The sequence below is a fragment of the Pelobates fuscus genome, chromosome 9 (genome assembly GCF_036172605.1).
Source record: "Pelobates fuscus isolate aPelFus1 chromosome 9, aPelFus1.pri, whole genome shotgun sequence".
NCBI classification, from domain to species: Eukaryota; Metazoa; Chordata; class Amphibia; order Anura; family Pelobatidae; genus Pelobates; species Pelobates fuscus.
Genome location: NC_086325.1, coordinates 18,559,813 through 18,576,510, shown reverse-complemented (window position 1 = coordinate 18,576,510; position 16,698 = coordinate 18,559,813). Strand labels below are relative to the sequence as shown.

General features: G+C 42.5%; 1 protein-coding gene across 1 annotated transcript in view; it reads right to left on the bottom strand.

The window, feature by feature from the left end:
• The window catches only part of LOC134572434 (suppressor APC domain-containing protein 2-like), a 33,731-nt gene that overhangs the window by 15,018 nt on the left and 2,015 nt on the right, over positions 1 to 16,698 (bottom strand). Inside the window, exon 2 of the mRNA XM_063431404.1 lies at positions 14,117 to 14,238. Coding sequence (XP_063287474.1) covers positions 14,117 to 14,238 — 122 coding nt within the window. The remainder of the gene's footprint in view (positions 1 to 14,116; positions 14,239 to 16,698) is intronic.

The window sequence follows — 16,698 nt, the reverse complement described above, 5'->3', positions numbered from 1 at the left end:
GAATATAAAAACACATATAAATAAACACAATCAAAAGCACATCTTTCGCCGTCATCCTCAGTCTTCGTCCGTGCGATGGAACCTCAGCTTCCAGGATGTGAGGGCTGCAGGGAATGGAGTTCTGCTCGTCTTCACAGGTGTCCCTTCGAGACTTTCCTGGCTTATACACTATGTGATGGTAAGCGGACAGGCTTTATTATGGCCTTCTCACTCACACCTGTAACAATAAAATTTGTAATCCACAATAATTCCTCGTTACTCCGACTGAGTAGTGCGTTTTAACCGGATCTTGCAGGGATTCTCTGGATCTGCTGTAATTTGCCAAGAATCGACTGCTGCTGGTTTAACCCTGGAGTGATGTATCCACGGAGTCACTTCTGCTACTTTTATTGCTGTAGGGGTAGACAAAAGAACAACATAAGGACCTCTCCACTTGGGCCCTAACGGTACATTATTCCACTCTTTAATCCACACTTGGTCTCCTGGATGATAACTATGAACAGGGGGATAAATATTCACAGGTAATCTATCTTGTACCCATTTCTGTACCTCCTCCATAGTCTTACCCAACTCTACAACCTGCTGCCGGGTAATTCCTTCTCCCAACTGACTCAAGTCCCCCCTTAAGTTACCAAGTACGGGAGGTGGTCGCCCATACATGATTTCAAAAGGAGAGAGGCCCATCCTTCTGGTAGGGGTACTGCGGATTCGCAATAAAGCTATGGGTAAGAGAACGTTCCACTTAAGTTGGGTTTCCTGACACATTTTAGCCAACTGGTTCTTTATAGTTCTATTCATTCTCTCTACCTTACCAGAACTCTGGGGTCTATATGCAGTATGAAGCCTCCACTTTATACCAAGCATATGAGTCAGTTGTTGTAGGCACTGATGAACAAAAGCTGGACCATTGTCCGATCCTATAGAACAGGGTAGTCCATATCGGGGTATTATTTCTCGTAGCAGGAATCTCACAACTTCTCCTGCTTTCTCTGTACGAGTAGGACATGCTTCTACCCAGCCTGAATAGGTGCACACAATTACCAGCAGGTAACGATGTCCACCCGATTTAGGCATCACTGTAAAGTCTATTTGTAGATCGGACATGGGGAGTCCCCCCATAAACTGAACTCCTGGTGGCTTTACTGGTCCTTGTCTTGCATTATTCTTAGCACACGTTACACATCTGCGTACAATGGCCTGAGTCAAGTTGGACAATCTTGGTATGTAGAAATGTTTTCTAAGAGATTCTTCAGTACTGTCTCTCCCAGAATGTGTCCCGTTGTGATAGTTTTGGACAATTTCTACTGCTAGTGATGCTGGTATAACTATTCTTCCATCTTCTAGCTGATACCACTTGTTCTCCAGATACTTTCCCGGTTCAGTCTTTAACCACTCCTCTTCTTGAGCTGTATAAACTGGAGTCCATTGGGACAGTGGAGTTGGTATAAGAGCAGCTATATGCCCCACATACTCCTGTCTTCCTGATTCAGCAGCACGCTTAGCTGCACTATCTGCCATCCGATTTCCCTTGGTTACATCACCATCTCCTCTCAGATGCGCTCGACAATGTATGATACCGACTTCTTTCGGCTCCCACACTGCTTCCAATAGTTGTAGGATTTCAGCTGCGTACTTGATTTCTTTGCCTTCTGAATTCAGTAGTCCTCTTTCTTTATACAAAGCTCCGTGGGCATGAGTGGTTAAAAACGCATACTTAGAGTCCGTATAGATATTTACTCTTAAACCTTCAGCCAATTGTAACGCTCGTGTTAGTGCTATTAATTCTGCCTTTTGTGCTGATGTTCCTTTCGCCAGTGGCCGAGCTTCTATCACCTTGTCTATTGTTGTCACTGCATATCCTGCATAGCGGATCCCTTCTTTCACATAACTACTGCCGTCGGTGTAATATTGAACATCGGGGTTCTGGATGGGAAAATCACGAAGATCTGGTCTACTTGAAAATACTTCATCCATTACTTCCAAACAATCATGTTGACTTTCAGTAGGTTGCGGCAAAAGGGTAGCTGGATTTAAGGTGTTTACAGTCTCTAAATGCACTCTTGGGTTTTCACACAACATTGCTTGATACTTGGTCATACGGCTGTTACTAAACCAATGATTTCCTTTGTAATCCAACAACGTCTGTACTGCATGTGGGACTCGTACATAAAGTTCTTGACCCAGAGTGAGTTTATCGGCTTCAGCTACTAGCAGGGCGGCTGCAGCTACGGCTCTTAGACAAGGTGGAAGTCCGCTGGCCACTGCATCCAGTTGCTTAGACATGTAGGCAACAGGTCTTTGCCATGATCCCAAGTACTGTGTCAATACTCCCACAGCCATTCTTCTTTGCTCGTGTACATATAAGTAGAATGGTCGTGTGTGATCAGGTAGACCTAATGCTGGGGCACTCATCAAAGCCTTCTTCACATCTTCAAATGCCGTTTGCTGTTCTTGGGTCCATAAGAAGGGGTCGTGCTCTGTACCTTTGATGGCTGCGTACAGAGGTTTTGCCAGTATCGCATAGCTGGGAATCCATATCCTACAGAAGCCTGCTGCCCCCAAGAATTCTCGCACTTGTCTTCTATTCTTGGGTATTGGTATTTGGCAGACAGCTTCTTTTCTCTCTGGCCCCATAATTCTTTGACCTTCAGAGATATGGAATCCTAGATACTTGACAGTTGGCAAACACAACTGAGCCTTCTTTCTAGACACCTTGTATCCTGCCTTCCAGAGAATGTGTAGTAGATCGTGCGTTGCTTGCTGACAGATTTCTTTTGTAACTGCTGCTATCAACAAGTCATCTACATATTGTAACAATACACATTCTCCTGGGATAGACTCGAAATCCAGTAGATCTTGACTTAGAGCTGAACCAAATAGGGTAGGTGAATTTTTAAACCCTTGGGGCAGTCTTGTCCAAGTCATTTGGCGTTTTGAGCCCGTTACAGCGTTCTCCCATTGGAAAGCGAAAATACATTGGCTTTCTGCGGCAATTCGGAGGCAAAAGAAGGCATCTTTGAGATCTAAGACTGTGAAGTAAGTAGCCCCGCCCGGAATTAAAGCAAGCAGGTTATATGGATTGGGTACAACTGGATGTATGCTAACAACCGCATCATTGACTGCTCTTAAGTCCTGTACAGGTCGATACTCATCTGTACCGGGCTTTTGAACAGGCAGCAATGGGGTGTTCCAGGGGGAAGTACAGAATTTTAGGATACCATACCGTATGAACTTATCCAGATAGGATTGGATGTTCTTCTTAGCCTTCTGCGGAATGTGATATTGTCTTAGGCTCACTGGATAAACCCCATGTTTCAGTTCAATTTTTATTGGTGGAATATTGCGGGCCAGTCCTGGTGGGTTGTTCTCTGCCCAAACTCCTGGTATGTTAAACAATGTCTCATCACTCCTAGGGTTTTGGCTAGTCAACACTGTATAAAGTCGCCACTCTTCTTCCTTTGGTACGGATAAAGTCATAATACCTGAAGGTCCATTAAACTTTAAGGATGTTGTTCCATTTGGTAGGAACGTAATCTGCGCTTGTAATTTTGATAGCATATCACGTCCCAGCAATTGGACTGGACATTCAGGCATATAAAGGAATTGGTGTTTTACTACGTGGCCTCCCAATGTACAGAGTCGACTTTTAAGAACCGGTTTTTCAGCACTTCTTCCAGTTTAAAAGATCGGTTGTGGTAAATGGGACATATACGAAGACTGGGTCAGCGTGTGCCATTTGACCTGCGGCATCGATATAAGCTGACCCGGGATTCAGACGAAGAGGCATCTGATAGTGCTTTAATTGTTGGGCATCAGTCAACTGTCGGGTTTGGATGGGGCTACGTAGAGAGGCGTCAGTCATGGGTTCCGGTCGGGGAGAGATAGGGTATGGGGATGTGGGAGGTCGGTTTTGGGAAAAGGTCGTAAATAAAACACTTCGAGCCGAGCTAGATGAAGCTTGACCGGAAGTCTGAAGTGGCGCCAAATCAGGATATTCGTTTCTAATGGGGGTGGATTCTGGTTCCGGAAGGGGAGATTTAGTACGAGGGGGGGTGGATCTTGTACTGGAGGAGGAAGCGGAAGTGGATGAGGGTAGTGAGGGAAGGGTTACAGGACTTCCTGTATTTGCGTCACTTCCTCTTACCGGAAAGTAAGGGGGCGGCAAAGGGATCTCGGACTCAGGGGGCGTGTCCAAAATGGGCCTAACACCAGCCCTAGTGGACGAACAAGTCCTAGCTACCATGAGGCGACACTGTTCCTCGTGGCATGTCCGGAGCCATTTTGGCGAGTCATTTACGGCCTGTCTCCAACAATCAATATAAGGAAACTGGCCGTAAAGTTCAGGCCTACCCGATACAGCCACGTGTAAGCGCTGTACCAGAGTTGGATCCAAACTGCCACGTGGCGGCCATGCCGCAACCAAAGTAGGCCACTCCCTAGTACACAAAGTGACCAAACGTACAGGAGACATCTTTACCCCAAAATCACAAACTTTGAATCCCTTTTTAAAATTCTTAACCATACATCCTAAGGGATCCGGAATCGTTGACTGCGACGCACCCATACTTAACAATGGAACGTCGTCGACAACGAATACTATACACGCGTACTATTCAACAGTCACACCCGTTTCCTCTGGCAACAGCACCACGTGGTACGGTTACCAAGTGAAACGTACACAATAACAATAAACACTCAGGGAATTCCCGTACACACACAGCTGTTACACCAGTCACTATATAATCAATATTATGCCCTTTGGCGTAACTACACAGTCACCCACGCTATAATTCTCTATATACGAATTACCCGTCTATAACACACCCCAGTAACATCGTCTTTTACAAATAGCGGTTACAGTACGGTTAGCATAGGTCAAAGCACAAGTTAAGGTCACAATACAATTATTAGTGGTTATGGTGTTAAACATGCAATGGACGACAATGATTAGTACTTATTATATAATGTCAGTAAATATACAGGGTTATGGTACCGTGCACTATAATACAGCAACACACTATTAACACTCTCGCTAGACGGCTGAGCTCGCGCTATCTAACAAGATATACACTTTACTAAACAATCGTTAACACATTTACAATTCCCAACTAAACTATTGGCCAGTACCTTGAATGGACTACCTAAAACTATATACACCCGTTTTGGTTAGCCACACTGCCCAATCACCACATATACATAGCGAGCTAGAGATCCGAATTTACACAGGCGCCTCTTAGTCGCACTATACAACGAGCTAGAGATCCGAATTTACACAGGCGCCTCTTAGTCGTACTATCAAAAGTCTAGTGGGTTCCAAATTTACACGCCTTCCCACTTAGCCCAGATAGGATGAGAACTAGCGAACCGAATTTACACAGGCGCCGCTTAGTCTCCCGGTCCCTCCGACCTAGCGAACGTAATATACACCCTAGAACGCTAGTCTAGACAAGACACCGGTGTCCGGCTAGGGCTATTTACACCAGGACCCCGCCTGACTAACCAAATCAAACGGTCTGACTAAAGAGCGTTCGATCGAGCGGTGCGCCTTCGCTCCTTCCCTCCGACAGAGGGGGCAGATACAGATTCAAAAACCCCTTTGGGCCTACCGCACAATCGGTATACCCCTAGCGGGTCCTGCCGTCTAAAACAGCAGTTATCTTACCTCCTCGTTCCTGAACCTGAGTTCACACTCATCGACGGGGACACCCCAGCACTTCTCACGTAGAGGCCGATGATCTCCTGGACAACAGACCAGTGGCGCCGAGACGAAGGGAGGTCCACGCAGAAGTTCAGGGGTGCAGCCGTAGAGAACGTGGGCAAAGATAGACCGTCTCACGCCTCTGCCTCTCAGCTACCGTTGAACGATGAGCTTCCCGGCCAATGCACCAAATGATACCGGAGAAACTGACGGAAGCCAAGCACAGAGAGATGGACACAGGTTTCTTCAGGAAGGAAGAGATTCTTTATTGGATCACCGATCGGGACTCAGAGGGACTAGCGTCACCAAAATACAGCAAAGTCTGAGTACTGAATACATAGAGTACATTCCTTATATAGCACTGTAGCTCCTCCCACAATTAACTACACCCACACATACCCTTAACCTATTTAATGAATAGAGTCTAAACTCATCCATCCGGTCTAACCACGTGGCTCATCTGATACAAAGGAGAGGGACGCGTAATTCCAGTTCTTACATTCCTGCACCTGGTCAGTACAGTAATAACAGTATCTTAGCTACGTGTACTACAAACACATATACATACATATGCCTTGTGGCAATCTTAGCCTGCTAAACTTGTATTTTACTGGAATTACATCACACTATGACTGTGTATAGGAGCAGTATGGGGGGAGCCGTGCTGTATTTATCTCATGTTACAATGTAAGGTTCTATGACTGTGTATAGGAGCAGTATGAGGGGAGCCATGCTGTATTTATCTCATGTTACAATGTAAGGTTCTATGACTGTGTATAGGAGCAGTATGGGGGAGCAGTGCTGTATTTATCCCATGTTACAATGTAAGGTTCTATGACTGTGTATGGGTGCAGTATGGGGGAGCAGTGCTGTATTTATCCCATGTTACAATGTAAGGTTCTATGACTGTGTATAGGAGCAGTATGGGGGAGCAGTGCTGTATTTATCTCATGTTACCATGTAAGGTTCTATGACTGTGTATAGGAGCAGTATGGGGGGAGCAGTGCTGTATTTATCTCATGTTACAATGTAAGGTTCTATGACTGTGTATAGGTGCAGTATGGGGGAGCCGTGCTGTATTTATCCCATGTTACAATGTAAGGTTCTATGACTGTGTATAGGAGCAGTATGGGGGAGCAGTGCTGTATTTATCCCATGTTACAATGTAAGGTTCTATGACTGTGTATAGGTGCAGTATGGGGGAGCAGTGCTGTATTTATCCCATGTTACAATGTAAGGTTCTATGACTGTGTATAGGAGCAGTATGGGGGAGCAGTGCTGTATTTATCTCATGTTACCATGTAAGGTTCTATGACTGTGTATAGGAGCAGTATGGGGGGAGCAGTGCTGTATTTATCTCATGTTACAATGTAAGGTTCTATGACTGTGTATAGGTGCAGTATGGGGGAGCCGTGCTGTATTTATCCCATGTTACAATGTAAGGTTCTATGACTGTGTATAGGAGCAGTATGGGGGAGCAGTGCTGTATTTATCTCATGTTACCATGTAAGGTTTTATGACTGTGTATAGGAGCAGTATGGGGGAGCAGTGCTGTATTTATCCCATGTTACAATGTAAGGTTCTATGACTGTGTATAGGAGCAGTATGGGGGAGCAGTGCTGTATTTATCTCATGTTACCATGTAAGGTTCTATGACTGTGTATAGGAGCAGTATGGGGGGAGCAGTGCTGTATTTATCTCATGTTACAATGTAAGGTTCTATGACTGTGTATAGGAGCAGTATGGGGGGAGCCGTGCTGTATTTATCCCATGTTACAATGTAAGGTTCTATGACTGTGTATAGGAGCAGTATGGGGGAGCAGTGCTGTATTTATCTCATGTTACCATGTAAGGTTCTATGACTGTATATAGGAGCAGTATGGGAGGAGCCGTGCTGTATTTATCTCATGTTACCATGTAAGGTTCTATGACTGTATATAGGAGCAGTATGGGGGGAGCAGTGCTGTATTTATCTCATGTTACAATGTAAGGTTCTATGACTGTGTATAGGAGCAGTATGGGGGGAGCAGTGCTGTATTTATCTTATGTTACAATGTAAGGTTCTATGACTGTGTATAGGAGCAGTATGGGCGGAGCCGTGCTGTATTTATCTCATGTTACCATGTAAGGTTCTATGACTGTATATAGGAGCAGTATGGGAGGAGCCGTGCTGTATTTATCTCATGTTACCATGTAAGGTTCTATGACTGTGTATAGGAGCAGTATGGGGGGAGCAGTGCTGTATTTATCTCATGTTACAATGTAAGGTTCTATGACTGTGTATAGGAGCAGTATGGGGGGAGCCGTGCTGTATTTATCTCATGTTACCATGTAAGGTTCTATGACTGTATATAGGAGCAGTATGGGAGGAGCCGTGATGTATTTATCTCATGTTACCATGTAAGGTTCTATGACTGTGTATAGGAGCAGTATGGGGGGAGCAGTGCTGTATTTATCTCATGTTACAATGTAAGGTTCTATGACTGTGTATAGGAGCAGTATGGGGGGAGCCGTGCTGTATTTATCTCATGTTACCATGTAAGGTTCTATGACTGTATATAGGAGCAGTATGGGAGGAGCCGTGCTGTATTTATCTCATGTTACCATGTAAGGTTCTATGACTGTATATAGGAGCAGTATGGGGGGAGCAGTGCTGTATTTATCTCATGTTACAATGTAAGGTTCTATGACTGTGTATAGGAGCAGTATGGGGGGAGCAGTGCTGTATTTATCTCATGTTACAATGTAAGGTTCTATGACTGTATATAGGAGCAGTATGGGAGGAGCCGTGCTGTATTTATCTCATGTTACCATGTAAGGTTCTATGACTGTATATAGGAGCAGTATGGGGGGAGCAGTGCTGTATTTATCTCATGTTACAATGTAAGGTTCTATGACTGTGTATAGGAGCAGTATGGGAGGAGCCGTGCTGTATTTATCTCATGTTACAATGTAAGGTTCTATGACTGTGTATAGGAGCAGTATGGGGGGAGTTGTGCTGTATTTATCCCATGTTACAATGTAAGGTTCTATGACTGTGTATAGGAGCAGTATGGGGGAGCCATGCTGTATTTATCTCATGTTACACTGTAAGGTTCTATGACTGTGTATAGGAGCAGTATGGGAGAGCCGTGCTGTATTTATCTTATGTTACAATGTCAGGTTCTATGACTGTGTATAGGAGCAGTATGGGGGGAGCCGTGCTGTATTCATCTCATGTTACAATGTAAGGTTCTATGACTGTGTATAGGTGCAGTATGAGGGGAGCCGTGCTGTATTTATCTTATGTTACAATGTCAGGTTCTATGACTGTGTATAGGAGCAGTATGGGGGGAGCCGTGCTGTATTTATCTCATGTTACCATGTAAGGTTCTATGACTGTATATAGGAGCAGTATGGGAGGAGCCGTGCTGTATTTATCTCATGTTACCATGTAAGGTTCTATGACTGTATATAGGAGCAGTATGGGGGGAGCCGTGCTGTATTTATCTCATGTTACAATGTAAGGTTCTATGACTGTGTATAGGAGCAGTATGGGGGGAGTTGTGCTGTATTTATCCCATGTTACAATGTAAGGTTCTATGACTGTGTATAGGAGCAGTATGGGGGGAGCCGTGCTGTATTTATCTCATGTTACAATGTAAGGTTCTATGACTGTATATAGGAGCAGTATGAGGGGAGCCGTGCTGTATTTATCTCATGTTACACTGTAAGGTTCTATGACTGTGTATAGGAGCAGTATGGGGGAGCCGTGCTGTATTTATCTCATGTTACATTGAAAGGTTCTATGACTGTGTATAGGAGCAGTATGGGGGGAGTTGTGCTGTGTTTATCTCATGTTACCATGTAAGGTTCTATGACTGTATATAGGAGCAGTATGGGGGAGCCATTCTGTATTTATCCCATGTTACAATGTAAGGTTCTATGACTGTGTATAGGAGCAGTATGGGGGGAGCCGTGCTGTATTCATCTCATGTTACACTGTAAGGTTCTATGACTGTGTATAGGAGCAGTATGGGGGAGCCGTGCTGTATTTATCTCATGTTACATTGAAAGGTTCTATGACTGTGTATAGGAGCAGTATGGGGGGAGTTGTGCTGTGTTTATCTCATGTTACCATGTAAGGTTCTATGACTGTTTATAGGAGCAGTATGGGGGGAGCAGTGCTGTATTTATCCCATGTTACAATGTAAGGTTCTATGACTGTGTATAGGAGCAGTATGGGGGGAGCAGTGCTGTATTTATCCCATGTTACAATGTAAGGTTCTATGACTGTGTATAGGAGCAGTATGGGGGGAGTTGTGCTGTATTTATCCCATGTTACAATGTAAGGTTCTATGACTGTGTATAGGAGCAGTATGGGGGGAGTTGTGCTGTGTTTCTCTCATGTTACCATGTAAGGTTCTATGACTGTTTATAGGAGCAGTATGGGGGGAGCCATTCTGTATTTATCCCATGTTACAATGTAAGGTTCTATGACTGTGTATAGGTGCAGTATGGGGGGAGTTGTGCTGTATTTATCCCATGTTACAATGTAAGGTTCTATGACTGTGTATAGGAGCAGTATGGGGGGAGTTGTGCTGTGTTTATCTCATGTTACCATGTAAGGTTCTATGACTGTTTATAGGAGCAGTATGGGGGGAGCCATTCTGTATTTATCCCATGTTACAATGTAAGGTTCTATGACTGTGTATAGGTGCAGTATGGGGGAGCAGTGCTGTATTTATCCCATGTTACAATGTAAGGTTCTATGACTTTGTATAGGAGCAGTATGGGGGGAGTTGTGCTGTATTTATCCCATGTTACAATGTAAGGTTCTATGACTGTGTATAGGAGCAGTATGGGGGGAGCTGTGCTGTATTTATCCCATGTTACAATGTAAGGTTCTATGACTGTGTATAGGAGCAGTATGGGGGGGGAGTTGTGCTGTGTTTATCTCATGTTACAATGTAAGGTTCTATGACTGTACAGTTGTGAAAGGAGGAAGGGGGCAAGCTGTACTTATATCCTTTAAATTTACATGAGTGTACATGAACAAAAATGTACACAGTGGAAGCTCTGATGCGGTGTTATATTGGCTGGTAATAAAGAAATAAAAGAAAAATTCAGCACCACAGGGAAGAATAATCTCTGGGAAACATAAAAACAGCAGGGCTGACAATTTGTATCTTTGACTATTTGATTTTATTACAGCCATGGCCACAGATTTCTAATCTATATGTAAAAATGTTTTTTTTTTTTTTTTTTCAAATACAGGGGAGGTTGACATACTGCAAGTCAAAGCACTATCAGTGGGATCAGAATTAGATTTAATACTCAGGTTTGCAAAAAATGTATAGCCAATGCACAATAGGTCAGATAAATAGGCTGTGATATCCCAAATACATTTATATAGAACATTTAGCTGATCTCGGAGAGGCAGAGGAGAGATTGATCAGGAACGAAAGATAGAAAGGAAGGATACACCTGTACCTGGAGAAAGGTCTAATGAGAGACATATAGCACAAAATAGATCAGGAGATCAGGTTTAAATATTAATAATATTGTATCACAGAGGTGGGTGACTAAATCAGTGATCTAAAGAGGGAGAGAGGTATCATAGTATCACAAAAGCAGGTGTTAATCAAGACACATTAGATGAACACATAGCAGCGTATTCATTAAAGGGAGAATTATGGATAACTGATTAGGATATTGCAATTTTTGTCACTTCTTTGGAAATTACACCATTGTAGAAAACATTAAAAACCACCTGTAAATTTTGATAACCTTTTTCACATGATGCGCAGTTTTATTTTAAATTTAGTTAAACAGTTAGCAAATTACATCATATTCCAGCGAAGGCCAGGCACAGCCAAGGCACACATTGCAAATAAGGAGAAGTAGAATATCTAATGTATATATAATGTATCATTTCCCCTCCTCTCTCTCTGCTGACTGGCAGGTGTAAAGGACAGAGCTCATACCAATGATTGACAGGGAGCTAAGAGGGAGCCCCCACAGATGTGGAATTGTACATTTAACTTTATTTTTTTTTAACATCCGACAAATACATATTCATTTAATATAAGTACGGTAACTACAATATTTCTTAATATTAAAAATCTTTTCTACAAAGTTTATTTGGCATTATTATTATAATTATATATGTTTACGTATTATATTTAGTTATCTCTTAATGGGAAGTAATAGCTCAGGTTTAAGACAAATTATACAAACTGTAATCACTCCCTAACACCGCTATTTCTCCAGTTTCCATATTTTGGCTACAAACATGGATTTACCCTGACACGTCTTTTCAATTCCTGATTCAGTGAATGAAGTCTTTTACATCAAATCAACGACACATCTCAGAGCATGAACCAATCCTGACGATAGACACTCACCCACAGGTAGAAGGTCAGGGCTCCTCGGCTGCTGTGCAGGGGGAGGATGAGGATAGTATACGCTTGTACAGCCATAGAGAGCATGTGTCTGCGCGTGCGCTAACAAAACCACCATAAGTGCCTGGGATGTGCCTGTGTGGTGTGTGTATAATTATATACCGTATATATTGCTAAAGATAATGATACGTGTATTAATACGTACACATATTCAGGTATCTGGTTATATGTGATGGTGACATTCTCCCTGTACATTAATATAAGTGTGAACTGTCATACTGAATGCTACATGTGCAAATAATGCTTATTTTGTGCTATGTTCCAGTACCTGGCTTGGAGCTGTATATGTGGCTATGTCACAGCAGCTGTGTATATTTCCCAGTTCTGGAGCTATAGGTGTGGCAGTCTGTGTACCTGTGTACACCTGTATATCTTGTTCCACCCTCTGTCCAATCTCAGTCCACTCCCCACATATCTCTTTAACCCTATCTTACTCCCTGCTTCTCTATAGCTGGGGGCTGTAGGTATGGGTGTCTATATTCCTGAATATCTGTCCCACCCTCTCCCCTATCCTGTCAGCTCTTCACTTTGGTCCCTGCGTTCTCTTTATTCTATCTTTATGTCCACTCTTCTCATCCCTGTAACTCTCTCCCAACTCTGATAACCTTAGAGATCCTACCTCTTCTTCCACTTATCTTCTGTTTATTCTTCACTCTAATTCTCTTTTCTTCATCCACTGTCTCCCTTCCCCTGATCTCCCACCTGTTGCTATATTTGCCCTCTCTGTGATTTTCCTGCTTTCTTTCAGATTGGGACAGCCGCACAGACTTGTCTGCCTATTGCTCTCAAACAGCAATCCTGTGTGAATTGAGAAGGTATGCGAGCTGCACTGACACTCCCTCATTCTTTCACTCATTCTCTCTCTCCCACCCCTCCCTACTCTCTCACTCCTCCCTACTCTCTCACTCATTCTCTCTCTTTCACCCCTCCCTCATCTGTCACTCATTCTCTCACTCCCACCCCTCCCTAATCTCTCACTCATTCTCTCCCACCCCTCCATCATCTGTCACTCATTCTCTCACTCCCACCCCTCCCTAATCTCTCACTCATTCTCTCTCTCTCTCTCTCTCCCACTCCTCCCTCATTCTGTCTCCCACCTCTCCTTCATTCTCTCACTTTCTCTCTCTCTCTCACCCCTCCATCTCTCTCTGAAACTGTAACTTGTTTCCCACCTTGTACCTACAATTTCAATGAATGTGGGTAAAGACTTAAAAAAAAAAAAAAAAGAAAACAATTAGAAGATTCAGGAGAAAGTGGGAATTGGGCTAGAGTAAAGTGAACTGTGCGAGATGGAGACAGTGTAGGCACATTGTAAAATGAAGAAGGAGATGAAAAATAGAAAAATAATGAAGTAGTAAATAATGAAGTAGTAGTAATAATGAGCCAGGAAAGAGAGACTGATTAGCTCATTTGGGTTTGTGAATAAATGTCTTCTGTAGTCATATCAATAATGAGTGGAATATTTAAATCCAGTACCAGAGAAGACATAGTTATGAACAATATGCATTTCTCACACATTCTACAACTATCACTTGTAACAGATTATTCCAGCCAAGCAGTTACCATGTTACCCAAGTACCAACGACGGGCACGTCTCTAATTCAGAGCACTGAATAAAACATGGAAAATCACTTATAACCGGTGTTAACCTTTTTTGTGCGACGTGCTTTCTTTTGAATTTATATTAAATATTTAGGGAATTACATCCCAAACCAGTTCAGGCAAAGTCAGGGCACACACCACAAATGAAGACGAGAAATTGACAAGACATTGTTTCATTTATCCTATTCTCTGTAAAAGTTGCAGGCTAAGAGATGTCAATTATTACATTTAATTTTATTTTCCCACCCTCACAAACACATATTCAATACAGGGATAAGTAAACATAATAGTAAACATCCCAAGAAGTGACAGATCCACTTAACCTTAACCCCATCAAAATGATCCCACCCACGTGTGTAGAAGTGCTCAGTACCGTGTTGTAATCAATGCCATTGGTCAACGTGTGTCGGCGTGACCTTTGCTCCTGACGCGAGAGTCGTGGAGTTGAGGAGACGTCATGGTTGATGCTCTGTGAGCGTGTCACTCCTTTCCCGCCTAGGAGAGAGCAATACATTCTAATTATCCAGATGATCGTTTAACAGGTGGACATATATTGGAATTATCTCTTAGAGGTTCTATGCGGGAAGTTTTTGTCGTAAGAGGCTTAATATATCTCTTCGTAATTAATGTTTTGCTCTCACCATCTGCCTCCATCTTATAAACCTGCATCTGTTCAGCAGAAATTAAAAGTTCACATCAGGGCTCAATAACCAGAGCTTTGCATTAAAGCGTCTCAATCTGGTTAATAAAGTCTGACAGAGGGCACGAAGGTCCCTCTCGATTCCAGGCCCAGCACATGGCAAGACTAATGTGGGCATCAGATGGAGGTGACACAGAGAATATGACTCACTCAAGCTGAGAGATGCCACAGAGTATACAAAGAGAAAAGAAAGGAGCTGGCACGGGTGGCCAGCACAAGCAAACCCTTCCAAATCTGAGGCTGGTACAGATTATACAATATAAATTATGGAGAAGTCTTACACAGATCATTCAAAGTATAAGACTGGCATTGATGACCAGTCAATAATATTTCTGACTTTTGGTCGGTAAAGCATGACAGTTATCTAATGAATCAAAATCCAAATTTGATCAACTGCTTTGATGGGAAACAAAATAAAAAATACACTAACTATCCCATGACAATTATATTAGACATTTTTACTATACAGACCAAGGATGGGCAAATGACCTCCTCGATATAGACAATAAAGAGATTCATTGTTTAATGGAGCACAGTCTACTAGTTCACTTTATATATGAGAAACCAATTCAGTTATCCTCCACAACACACATACAGGATATATGTCCAGCCAGGTAGGAAAAGATTAATGCCAAGAAATATATATATGTCCAGTCAGACAGATCCCACAAGAACCACCATTTACCGAGGTTTCCAGCTCTCTGACGAGGGACCATTTATTGCAGGAAACTGTCAGCTTCATGATCTGGTCCTCATGATGCATCGCAAATTACTGGATTATTCACAGGAAATGTAGAAAACTAACAATAGAATTAGCTAACGTCAGGTCAAAGTTGTAAATTTAAAAAAAGAATCTGTGTTTACAAATCTACTGTTTTGACCTAAAATTTGAAATGTTATTGTCAGTTTTCCACAATTCCAGGTTTAGTGAATAACTCAGCGGTATCTGCAGTTTATCACTGGCAGTCAAGCCAAGTTTGCTACTTTGCCACCCTGAACTTGGCAGCTGGCTCCCTTCTTATTGTGGATTTTTTAATCCCACCTACTACATGATCATGTCTTTGGAAATTGTAAAAGCTTGTCTCATTTGATGTTAAATTCCCTCCTTTATAATATTGTACAGATCTGTAGAATATGTTAGAGCTATATACATGCCAATAATAATAGGATCACATCCTAAACCTCCGTTGAATATAACACTACAATGTGACGTGGGTTAGTTGTTATTATTAATTACAGTGATATTTAATGAAGGGTATTTTGGGATCTTTCATGAAATTTTCCAATAAGCCAACATTTTACATATTTGACACCAAGGATCCTGGTTGGTGAGTTTACAGTTGGTCAAAAAAATTCAGTTGGTCAAAGAAATTCTAGTCAACCACCGGGTTATTTGCTAAATTAAGCTTGGCCATCAATTACTGGGGTTCCATAACTGAACTTCATAGAATACGTTGGTGGTTTCAATTCTGAGTCCACCAAGATGTGCTGGGCTTAATAGGTCATTGTTTGAGCTTTTGCTTGAGAAAACTTTACTACAACTTTCTGCTGCAAACTATAATCAAAAATGAAGGCAAATAGAATTGGGTATTGGGGGCCCACTAGATGGGGCAGCTAAGATATGGTGACATTATATCCCAGTGTCAATGTAAATGGCAGAAGCTACTGGTGAAGTGACAACTCTCAGGCACAAACACAACACAAAGTCCATCTGCAAGGACTGTAAAGGACTACGGAGCAGCAAACACTACGAGGTAGGTGCCAGGATACCTGAGCTCAAATGTCAAGAAGAGGAAAGATTAAATAGGCATGCTGGGGAGAGCAGGTGTTTCAGCACATAGCATTAAAACCACACAAGCTATGATGTTAGGAACCAGAACTTAGTAATCACCATGAGCCAGGTAAGATTTATCAATGAATTTCTCTCTGAATCCAAAAAAAAATGGCCAGACAAGTTCCTGGCACATATATATATATATATAATCTCAGGGTTTTTACTGCAATGCCTTTACATTCCATATTAATATCAAAACATGCAAGCGTCCAGCAGGATATATTTACTGGTACATCATAGCAGAAACCACTGCTTAATTAAATATGACTTATGGTTTCCACATAGACAAGTGCTATACCAACTGGTACTTGCAGTCTCCGTAAGTAATTACAGAGAAGGATATGAAATTCTGAAGTGCTACAATACCTGGAAATTAAAAGGGGCATTCTAGGCACCATATCAACTGCAGCTCAAGATTCTG